General features: G+C 41.4%; 2 protein-coding genes across 2 annotated transcripts in view; one reads left to right on the forward strand and one right to left on the reverse strand.

The window, feature by feature from the left end:
- Positions 1 to 12,567, reverse strand: part of LOC147023685 (uncharacterized) — a 77,316-nt gene that overhangs the window by 51,694 nt on the left and 13,055 nt on the right. The window lies entirely within an intron of this gene.
- LOC147023686 (protein FAM98A-like) overlaps positions 1 to 12,567 on the forward strand; it is a 31,912-nt gene that overhangs the window by 17,942 nt on the left and 1,403 nt on the right. The window contains 4 exon segments of the mRNA XM_085889422.1: positions 4,418 to 4,534; positions 6,286 to 6,453; positions 6,612 to 6,831; positions 12,223 to 12,567. Coding sequence (XP_085745548.1) covers positions 4,418 to 4,534; positions 6,286 to 6,453; positions 6,612 to 6,831; positions 12,223 to 12,567 — 850 coding nt within the window.

The raw sequence follows: 12,567 nt of genomic DNA on the forward strand, positions 1-12,567 counted from the left end.
GGTTATGGTGCCGTTTGGGAATGACGGTGATGCGATGTTTGCGGGATTGAGTTGTGAAGGTAAAGGACGTGGCTGTTGGCGTTGTTGTTGTTGTTGTTGTCCGAGGGTTGGAGCGTGGTTGCAGTTGGTGACGATGGCTGGCGTGGTGGTTGTTGTGTGATGGCGGTTGAGACGTGGTTGGTTCAAAATAAAGATAGAACAGAAAAACGGCTATCTCAAAGCGTCGCAGCCCGGATGAATCACATTAATTCCCTCCATACAACGGGTTTGGGGCTAACTACACATGCACTTAAGAGATATCTCACCTACGGGTCCTGAATGGTGGTTTGCGAATTTCCACAGCCGTAACAATATTTAAAAGTTCATGATAGACGCTCTGAAAAGGCACCCTCAATGCGACGATGTGTACAGGTTAGACTCGCACTATTTAAGGAGATCCGGATTTTGTTATTGAAGAGCTGAGTCCTAATATAAAGATTTTGTCTTCACAAGAAGAAGAAGAACAACGCCAAGCGTTCTTAGCGCAGCGTTCGCTACGCGAGACGCTGCTAAAAATTAATTCCGGAAATTTACCGCTGTTTATGCAGTGGCTGACACCGTTTTACTTTACGCGTCACATTCGTTCTTCATGCCTGTTGTGTGTGTTCTTGATGACATCCTTAAAACCAGTAAGTTTCCTGTTTGGAATGATTTTTAATTTTGTTTGACTGCCAGACAGAGTTTAAAAAAAACAAAATGATCTCACTCCTCTCCGCACCTGTGCAATCAGGACAAATTCAAAGCCAAAGTCGTACTAAACTACAAGTTCGTTTTGCGATTTCCGATTCATGTTCAAAATACAACATTCACTTGAAATAAAGTTGTTTCTCGATCATAAACTGACGTTTGTGGACGGACAAACATAACTGAAACGAGAAGGGCACTCGGTTGAGCCCATACCTCCACCACGCAATGCCTGATCCACGAGAACATATCGGGCCCAATAGATTTTTGAAATAAATATCGTTTTTGCTACATATTGTTTTTGGCCCTATCTCTCAGTGTTGAAGAATCACTTTTGAAATTATCAGATCTGGATCCAGATCTTCACCAAAATTGAATCGATTCTTCCTTGTCACACACCCAACATGTCCACCAAGGTTCATCCGAATCCGTTCACAACTTTTTGAGATATCGTGCTGCATATCGTTTTTGGCCCTATCTCAATGTTTTTTTTGGGTTTTTTTGTATACATTGTCGAGGATTGTATGAGTTGGCACACAACGCACAGCAAGAGGGGGCATGAGACGAGGGGTGGGAGATGGTGAAGAATAACAAAAAAAATTATAGTGTCTGGATCCAGATCTTCCCCAAAATCAAATCAGTTCGTCCTTGTTACACACCGAACTTGTCCACAAAATTTCATCCGGATCCGTCCACAACTTTTTGAGATATCCTGCACACACAGACAGACAGACAGACAGACAGACAGACAGACAGACAGACAGACAGGGATATCAAACATAACCTCCTTCACCTTCGGTGGCAAAGGTAACAATTGCTTAACCTTGCATTTCACTTCACGTGTGTGGGGTAAATTACTCTGATTGAAAGTGGTTCTACCCTTTGCTCCCAAATTGTTTTTGATTATTGCGCTGTGCAAGCCAAAATGAATAATGATAGTATTTGCCTCTTAAGACGGCACCACATTTGCATCAATGGCACAGCAGTACCGAAAGAAAATATATGTATTGGGTAGTCGATGAAGTCTAAAAAAAAAAACTTTTCAAAGAAAAATTTTTGAAATTTGTTCTACCCTTATTATCAGTTTTTCTATCGATATGTTTGTCTGTCTGTCTGTTTGGTCCAGTGCTCCGTTAATACAATGGCGATTTCGATGAAACTTGGTGGGTAGGTTCATACCATGACCAGGTTGTGTGCAAATGAGAACCGTTGCTATGGACACCACCGTTGCCTAGCAACGGGACTTTGAAATTTTTGAAGAATCATAAAAAAATTATTTTTACAAAAATCGAGCGACTGTGGGCAGTACATTCAGCAATATTGTCAAAAATTTCCAGCCGAATCCAATGAAAACTGTCAGAGAAGATAGACTTTGAATGAACCCTGGTCGAAAACAATAAAAAAACGAAGTTCGTTATATCTCAAAGACTACGAGTCAGATATACATGAAACTGGTATGGTAGGTTCATGGTATGTCCTAGTTATGTGTGAGAAAGAACCGTTGTTATGGACCCCTCCGTTGCCTAGCAACGGGACTTTAAAATTGTTGAAAAATCATAAAAAAAATTATTTTTTCGAAAATCAAAAATCGGGCCACGAGCGACTGTGGGCAGTACATTCAGCCATATTGTCAAAAATTTCCAGCCGAATCCTATGAAAACTGTCAGAGAAGATAGACTTTGAATGAACCCGTCAAAAACAATAAAAAAACGAAGTTCGTTATATCTCAGACTATGAGTCAGATATACATGAAACTGGTATGGTAGGTTCATGTAATGTCCTCGTTATGTGTGAGAAAGAACCGTTGCTATGGACCCCTCCGTTGCCTAGCAACGGCCGAAAAACCTCAATGTGGGGGTATTTTAACGAAAAAACAATCTGCAGCATTAACCCTTGAAGCTAGAATCACGAATTTTCTTGTGCTTAATCATCAGGTCATTTCCCATCGAATGGGCCCATCGTGTCAGGTTCTATTGGGTAGTCGACTACCCATGTCCGCCTACCGGCTTGTCTGTCTGTCTGTTCGGTTCAGTGCTCCGTTAATACAATGGCGATTTCAATGAAACTTGGTTGGTAGGTTCATACCATGACCTAGTTGTGTGCAAATGAAAACTGTTGCTATGGACACCACCGTTGCCTAGCAACGGGACTTTGAAATTTTTGAAAAATCATAAAAAATTAATTTTTTCAAAAATCGGGCCACGAGCGACTGTGGGCAGTACATTCAGCCATATTGTCAAAAATTTCCAGCCGAATCTTATGAAAACTGTCAGAGAAGATAGACTTTGAATGAACCCGTCAAAAACAATAAAAAAACGAAGTTCGTTATATCTCAGACTATGAGTCAGATATACATGAAACTGGTATGGTAGGTTCATGGTATGTCCTCGTTATGTGTGAGAAAGAACCGTTGCTATGTACCCCTCCGTTGCCTAGCAACGGCCGAAAAACCTCAATGTGGGGGTATTTTAACGAAAAAACAATCTGCAGCATTAACCCTTGAAGCGAGAATCACGAATTTTCTTGTGCTTAATCATCAGGTCATTTCCCATCGAATGGGCCCATCGTGTCAGGTTCTATTGGGTAGTCGACTACCCATGTCCGCCTACCGGCTTGTCTGTCTGTCTGTTCGGTTCAGTGCTCCGTTAATACAATGGCGATTTCAATGAAACTTGGTTGGTAGGTTCATACCATGACCTAGTTGTGTGCAAATGAAAACTGTTGCTATGGACACCACCGTTGCCTAGCAACGGGACTTTGAAATTTTTGAAAAATCATAAAAAATTAATTTTTTCAAAAATCGGGCCACGAGCGACTGTGGGCAGTACATTCAGCCATATTGTCTAAAATTTCCAGCCGGATCCTATCAAAACTGTCGGAGAAGATAGACTTTGAATGAACCCTGGTCAAAAACAATAAAAAAAACGAAGTTCGTTATATCTCAGAGACTGAGTCAGATATACATGAAACTGGTATGGTAGGTTCATGGTATGTCCTCGTTATGTGTGAGAAAGAACCGTTGCTATGGACCCCTCATTGCCTAGCAACGGCCGAAAAACCTCTAAATGTGGGGTATTTTAACGAAAAGCAATCTGCAGCATTAACCCTTGAAGCTAGAATCATGAATTTTCTTGAGCTTCATCCTCAGGTCATTGCCCATTGCGTCAGGTTCTATTGGGTAGTCGACTACCCATGTCTGCCTACCGGCTTGTATGTATTTGTGTGTATATATATATATATATATTCCAACATCTAAAACATTACCATAAAATTTAACCTGCGCATCAAAATGTTAGTCTCCCCCAAATGAATATTCAAACAATCGATTGAGCTGATGTGCAAATATTTTGATATTTGATGATCGCTATTAATTCTGTGGATTGATCTCCTTTCATTCTTTCTTTTTCCAGATATCAATGCAAAGTTTTCTTTTCTTTGGATTTATGAGATTGCCAATCATTGACTGCTCATTTTAGCTTGTATCAATGCTTCCAACTTTGACTTGCTTTGAAATATTGGCTGTAAATTTTTGCAAATCAAGCATCCATATAAAATTAAAATCACTGCTGCCCCTCCCATTTCCCCCCTACCCCCTCACCAGGGGATTCTGAGTGAGTTGAATGCACAAAATTTTGTCTGCTCCATATCTGTGTTTCCTTGATTGTAGTTATGGGGGATACTTCATGCGTTGCAGGACAAACTGCAGGCGATAAACAACACCCTCACCAATGAGTATGAAGTGAGACGGAAAATGTTGTTGAAGCGACTGGATGTGACCGTGCAGTCCTTTGGCTGGTCTGATAAAGCAAAGGTAATTTCTTGTTTTGATTTTCTGCTTGGCAAATGGTAGAAGAATGTGCATTGTCTTTTTAACTGCCTTCAACGATGGTTTTTTTTTTTTTTAATATCGTGCACACATGATGTTTATCGGCATTGTTGTCGAAGAATGTCTTATTGCTAATCTTCATAAGTGATCTTTGACTCTGGAAAATTCCCTTTATCTATTTACTGATGACTCCATCCTCTGCCGTGACATCCCTCATCCTTCAGACAAGCAGGCTGCAGCCTCTTCCCTCTCTTCAGACCTTGACATAATCACAAGCTGGTCAAGCACTTGGAGTATCTGTCTGTGTCCGTCTCCCCAAAAGGACTGATGGAAAACCCACATCCTGAATTTTAACAAAGTGTGAGGCAGGGGGAGCCAGGCCAAAGGGGAGAGTAGTACTCCGTCAAGCTGCGGTTGAAGGCCTTGTTGGTGGATCAGAGTTCAGATGTGCCAAGGAAGGACTTTGTCCAGCAGAAGATGCCTAGTCTGTGATTGGCTTGGAGGTCAACTTTGAAATGTGGTTTACCCAATGAAGATCATGGCTAAGATTGAGACCCAGGAGTTTCCATGACTAAACTGTTAAGAAAGTATATGAGGGTGGGGGGGGGGCGGTGGTTTGCCAAACGGTCCTTTCAGAGAGAGGGAGAGATAGAGTTGTCAGGATTGAAAGACATATTCCAAGTGTTTGACCATCTTCGGGCACGTGAGCTGATGCCGTCTGGTCCAGAGTCAGAGTCTATAGTTGAAAGAACCTTCACCTTTTCAGCTGCAAAAGACAGAGTCCAAAAGCAGTTGGGTATGATTAGGGAGGGTGGTTACAGAGCGAGGGATTGGGTACACAAGATTTGAAAGCAAAGAAAATTGAGGTATTCAGCCCTCTCACGTGCAGAGTCAACCTCGGTGCCATATGAAGTGAGGGGAGGGATGGAGGAGGAGCACACTCCCCCTCCATCCGTCCACTCTTTTGTCTCCCTCTATTTTCTCCCTCAACCTTGCTGTTTGTGTTTCCCCCTCTTTCTTCTGTTCCTTTTGTTTTGTTACATCCTGATCTGTTTGATGTTCTATTTCCTCTAAGAGTCTCGACTTGGTGTACAAAAAAAACATGGTTGTTCATACGTTGAATAATAAGAAAAAATGGAAAGTAGAATTTGACACGAACATGTCTGGATATGCCTCCGCCCAAATTAGATGTTAACCCACTGTTACGTTTTCTCTCGATTAAAGGTCACCTGAGAGAGAAAAGACAGATAAGTATAAGAGACATCAGATGTTTCAAACTCAAGTTGTGGTCTGCAAAATAATTTTCAGAGGGCACATGACCTCTGACCGATTGAACCAAAATGTAATGCCTTCATCTTTGTACTGCAGTCCATACATGTCAAATATTGTTGAAATCTATTCAGTGGTTCATAATTTATTGCATTAACAAAGATTTTTAATGGGGGGGCACTTGACCTTTTGAACCCAAAATCTAATTGGTTCATCTTTGCATCATCGTACAGACTTGTACCAAATTTGGTCAAAATCCCTTTAGCATTTCACAAGTTATCGCGCTAACGAAAACCTACAACAACCGGACGGACACCCCAAAAATAATACCTCCAGCACCTTCTGCTGCGGAGGCAAATTATCCTTTTTGATAAATCCTCTTGATTCTGGAGTTGTATGCCAAGAGGTCATTTGAAATGTTTTCAAGTTTTTTTGTTTGTTTTTTTGAGTCTGCTTTGTTTACACAGGCCAATATTGAGGCGATGGGCAAGGTGTACTACCCAAAGCGTAGAATGCTGCAGAATGTGCCAACAATTACACTTGCACACTTGCTTGCAGCTCGTGATGACCTATCACGACTATACAAGACCAGCAGTGGTTCACTTCGTGAAAAAACCTCCTGCGCTATCAATAAGGCACGATGTTTTTCCTCACTCATAATTTTCCTTTACTTCATTCGTGTCACTAAATATTTTAGTTAGTCCAGAAAAAAATTGAATGATTGGACCCTGTCATTGAGGTGGTGGTTGACCCAAATTGGTCACCATTTTAGATTGTTGTCTTGTACAAACAGGTGAGGATGGGCCGCGTGCCAGACAGGGGTGGACGACCCAATGAGATTGAACCACCACCTCCAGAGATGCCACCCTGGCAGCAGAAACAAGACCAACAGTCATTTGTCCGAGGTGGAGGCCGTGGTGGGGCTGGTTACGACCAAGGGGGTCGAAGTGGCGGTCAGGGCAGTGGCAGGGGAAGCAAGGTCCAAGGTGGTTGGTCGGATGGTGGGCAACAGGGTGAGTTTTTTTTTTTTTGTTTGTTTGTTTCGTTTTACAATTGCATGAAATATACAGTGCCTAGAGAAAGTCTACACCTCCCTTTCAAAATTTTCACCTTTTGTTACCTTGTAGGCTGGAATGAAATTGTATTAAATCACACTTTTCCACCTTTATTGACACATCGTAACCCACAACTACGAAATGAAAAGCAAATTATACAAATTTCGGAAAATCGATAATACAAAAGTAGATGTTCGTTGGATAAGTGCCCACCCCCCTCCCCAAGTTGATATTTCATGGAAGCACCTTTGGCAGCAATTACAGCTGTGAGTTTGGGAAAGGTCTCTACTAACTTTGCACACCTTGATTGGGCAATATTTGCCCATTCTTCTGTTCAAAACTATTCAAGCTGTCATGTGTGGGGAGCGGTGATGGACACCAATCTTCAAGTCATGCCACAGATTTTCAATTGGATTTAAGTCGGGGCTCTGACTGGGCCACTCAAGGACATTTATCTTTTTCTTCCTAGCCACTCCAGTGTAGCTTTGGCTGTGTGCTTCGGGTTGTTATCATGCTGAAAGGTGAACTTCTGTCCCAATTTCAGCTTCCATGCAGATGGCAGCAGGTATTCCTCTACGATTTTTCTGTATTTTGCTCCATCCATTTTCCTTTCTGTCTTGACAAGTGTTGCAGTCCCTACTGATGAGAAACATCCCTGTAATATGATGATGCCACCACCAAGCTTCACAGTAGGGATGGTGTTCTTTGGGTGCTGTGTTGGGTTTGTGCCAAGCGTAATATTTGACATTTAGGCCAAAAAGTTCAATCTTCATTTTGTCAGACCACAAAACTTTTTGACACATGGCTTCAGAATCTCCGGAGTGGTTGTTTGCATACCTCAAACGGGACTCAAGGTGGACGTTTTTGAGTATTGGCTTCCTTTTTGCCATCCTACCATGCAGGCCAGATTTGTGGAATGCTTGGGATATTGTTGTCACATGCACACAGTGACCAGTCTTTGCTCTCAAGCCATGTAGCTCCTTCAAAGTTGCCATTGGCCTCTTGGTGGCCTCTCTGATCAGTCTCCTCCTTGCTTGGTCATCCAGTTTGGAGGGACGGCCTGATCTCGGCGGAACCATACTTCTTCCACTTCTTAATGATGGTCTTGACTGTGCTCCAAGGGATATTCAAGGCATATATATATATATATATATATATATATATATATATATATATATATATATATTTTATATACTAATATTTTTATACCCATCCCCTAATCTGTGCCTTTCCACAATTTTATCCCGGAGGTCTTTTGAAAGCTCCTTCGAGTTCATGGTTGAGTCTTTGCTGTGAAATGCACTACCCAGCAGAGGAAACCTTCAGGAACAGTTGATTTTATTCTGAAATAATCAATCACTGCAATTCAACACAGGTGGAAGCCAATTAACTTGGGGTGCGATTTTGAAGGTCATTGATTACACCTGAGATAATTACCCTTGCTGGAGGAGAGGGTATTGCATTTGGGTCCATTCATTAGTCTGTTGTTTGTCCACACAGAACTTTAGGTGTTTTTCTCCACAACCGCTTGTCAGATTGAAATGATATTTTCACCATCGGAACGACGACTCATGCAGAATGTTTTGTTGATAATTTTGGCGTCATAGGTCATGGAGTGTGGCAGCCATGTTGGAAAAACTTTGGACCTCTGTATCTTTGAAACCACACCAAGGAAAAAATTGAAACTTAGCACATGGCAAGTACTTGTCATTGAGAATAAGTGGTTTTTGGGGGTTTTTTTTACATGACGTCATATGTGCATTCATTATGTCACAATTGCAGATGTAGAACACTACATCTGATCAGTATGAAAATTTGAGATACATCTCGGGATAAAATGGTCTACAGAAAAAAAAAATGGATGTCACACGATTCAGCAACCATATTGTTAAAAATAAAACAATATAAAAAAAATCTTCTCTCAAATGGCTGAACAGATCAAGGTGAAACTTTACAAGTATAACTACCTATCCATGAAGAACAAAAGTTTCACACATCATAAGTCGCATGTTTTGGCAGCCATATTGGATTTATCCTAAAACCCATTAAAAAAAATTCTCCATAACGGCTGGAAAGATCAAGGGGAAACTTCACACAAATGTTCCCCAAGCCTTGGGGATACCAGGGTATTCACGAATAATTGATATCACAATGGTCTGGCAACCATATTGGATTGAGCGAAAATCTTTTAAAAATCCTCTTGAATAGCTTAATCCATTGACATGAAACTTCACAATTATGTTCGAGTAGTGATGGGGAATGTCATGTTTTAAATGTCAACTTGATCAGATGCATGGTCTGGCAGCCAGAATTATTTAATTTTTTGAATCTGGGTTCTTTTTGATTATTTATTTATTGATTGATTGATTGAGGCTCACATAGCTGTACCTGGATGGGTTTGAGGGTAGAGGAGTAGCAGATGAAACGAATCCTATCCAGGTTCCTTCTGATGGTTCCATCATGAATTTATTTTAATTGGTTCATGAAAATATATTTTTGTGACCACTATTTTCATTATTGGTGTGTGTCTGTCTGTCTGGCCCGAGCATCGCTCCATGGGTTTTAATCCGATCCTGATAAAATTTTGGTGGGAGGTTAATATCACGATCTAGTTGTTTTCCTGAGAATGGGCGTGGTGAGCCCATTATGGGCGGAGCCACGCCAAAAAAACGTGTTTTTAGGGGATAGCCGATTTAAATTTGCATCTTCTCCGAGGGGGTTTGTCGAATCTGACGGGTTTCGGTATTTGGTTAGCCCAATGGCACCTGCATAGCCCCACGGAGCTCGATTTTTCATTTTTGTCACAAGGTCACAAAGTTAGAAAATTGCGAATTTTGACATAAAAATCATAGGACCGTCCAAACTTTGAGAGCTGGGATGACTATTTTTATGCATAATCTTGAGGTCATTTCCCACCTAAAGTCTTGAAACTATTTTGCTCTATCTCGAACACCTTGTCCGTGGCGCCCCCTTCAAGGTTGTTTTTGCGCTGATTTCATCAAAGTATGGATAATCCGAGGAGTGCGAAATGCCATATAGGCTATATGACGTTATATTGTTCCTGGAATGTTCCAGAGGAAGTTTTGCACCAAAGGTCATAATCCTTGACCCTTGAGCTTTAAAGTTCACAAAGGTCAAATTTTCAAAGTTGTGAGAATCGAACCGGGTTTTCGACCTTCTTCGACGAACTAACTCCAATAAGCTATAGCACGTATCCTGTTTCCTTATTTTAATGTCCACAATATTGTATTGTGACCTTTAAAGGTTATGCAAAGGTCAAATTTTGAAAGTTGTTCAACGAAACCAGGTTTTCGACATTTTGCAGCTAATAACCTGTCACTCCGACCACATCATGTTGATCATTTTCATAACTTGGTCAAAAATTATCACATTGTCTCATCCTTGACTTCTGAAACAATCTACATCGTCAAATACCGCTCGTGAACCATTGTTGTCTTCAGACTTGACCCATTCTAAATTTAATAGAATCTATCTAATTCCAGCAGAGAGAGACAGAGACAGAGACAGAGAGACCGCTGTTTCTCGACAACCGCTGGTCCGATCTAATTGAAACGTGCCAGGTATATTGCTGGGGACCTGAATATGTGCCTTTTCAAGGTTTGATATTAATCGGACAAGTGGTTCCCAAGTTATGGACATTTATTTACCAAACCAATGACAGGGCATGTTGCTTGGCGTTTTGCACCCAGCGCGTTCCCCATTACGGGTTACAACGTACGGACTTCCGGATAGTGATGACTTACAGTATTCTAATAATTTCTCGATTTCTTATGCGCATTTATAAACACAATGCCCCAATCCAGTCGTCGTTTACGAGAACGAAGGAACGGCCTGTGTGGTTGTTTGAAAGTTTTTTTTTTTTAATTATATATATTGTAATCGTCCGGTTTGTTTGTCTGTCTGTTAGCAACTTTGCGGCAAAACGGCTTTAGCAAACACTATCAAATTTAATCCACAGGTGGGCAATCAACCTTGGACGACCCCATTAACTTTTGGGTCCAATTGGATCAAAGTTCAAGGTCACGAAAAGATCAAAATCGTTTTTCGCTCATAACTTGTCAAAAATGATCTGATTTACTTCAAACTAAGCTTATAGTGAACCTTATTCTATTTGTCACTTATAATCCTACCCATTCCTATTGTGAAAAATGCATATTTGTGAAGATTAGTGAGGTCCAAAGTTTTGGGGGTCATGGTCATCGGTCAAAATTACATATTTTCCATTATAGATCAAAAAAGGTTAGGAATATGCGTGTTTACTATGGAAGACGTATATCAAGTCCTTTATTGGCTTTCATTTGATACCATGACCTTTGACCTTGCGTGGCCTTGAAAGGTCAAAATCATTTTACGGTCATAACTTCGTCAACAAGTGAAATCCTTCAATACAGCATGTGTGGTGAAGCAAATGAGTACACTAATGTTAAAATATGCAATTTATGCTTTTTCAGTTGGATAACAATTAAAAAGCGTACTTAATATTTGAAATGTAAAAATCTTGTTATTATTGTGATAAGCACCTTTATATATAACAGAAGGAATGAAATCGTTCGATACAGCATGGCAGGGGGCCGCAAAAGAATGATGGCATAAGAAGAACTTAGCTTTCAGCGTTCGGCGCGAAATGCGATGGTGGGTGGAAATGACGTCTTTCGGCGCGAAATGCGATGGTGGGCGGAAATGACGTCTTTCGGTCGTTATGAGAGGGGCGCGTTTCTTGCTTTTTTTTTTTCCGTCAAGCAATAAATTCAATGGTTTTCACACATATAACACATTAGTTTCACAAATTTCCATTGAAATACTCGGGTATTTCCATCAATTGTCGCCATTTCGGTCTCGGTTACGCACTGCATCTACCGGACGGCCGTCATAGGCCGTCACAGGCACGTGGGGGAGGGGGGGGACATCAGGACACAGGAGACGTGGTCGACACTGGGGACATTTCAAACTCGGTGCAATTCTATACAGCGCACGTGCTGTAAAAATGGTTTAATTGACTTCATACTAAGACTAAAATATTCCTTATTCTATTCATTATAATCAACATTCAGGTTCAGGATGTATCAAATTTTAATTTGATCCCCAAAATAACTTTATGCCTTAAATGGGTGGGATTTGTTGTGCCTGGCACCAATTGTTTTTTTTGCACATTTATTGTTGCTGTACATATTGTACAACTTGTAGTAATTTTGTAATTAGGTTGTCCCCCACCCCCATGATTTGATTTCTCGTAAATGTAGAATGTGAAAATGTTTGATCAAAGATTAATCGTATATTACATATGTCCTGTACATCATATATATTCCATTTTACCTCCCCCTTCCCCAGGATATGGTGGAACTCGTATTGGCTATCATGGCGAGAGCAGAGGCAACTTTGGTGGTGTTGCAAGGGGTGGTGGCTACGGGGGTGGTGGACAAGGTGGAGGTTATGGGGGTGGTGGGCAAGGTGGAGGTTATGGGGTTGGTGGACAAGGTGGAGGTTATGGGGGTGGTGGGCAAGGTGGAGGTTATGGGGGTGGTGGGCAAGGTGGAGGTTATGGGGGTGGTGGGCAAGGTGGAGGTTATGGGGGTGGTGGGCAAGGTGGAGGTTATGGGGGTGGTGGACAAGGTGGAGGTTATGGGGGTGGTGGACAAGGGGGAGGTTATGGGGGAGGTTATGGGGGTGGTGGAC

This window comes from Eptatretus burgeri, chromosome 7 (genome assembly GCF_056783735.1).
Source record: "Eptatretus burgeri isolate ZD-2024b chromosome 7, Ebu_testis_v1, whole genome shotgun sequence".
NCBI lineage: Eukaryota > Metazoa > Chordata > Myxini > Myxiniformes > Myxinidae > Eptatretus > Eptatretus burgeri.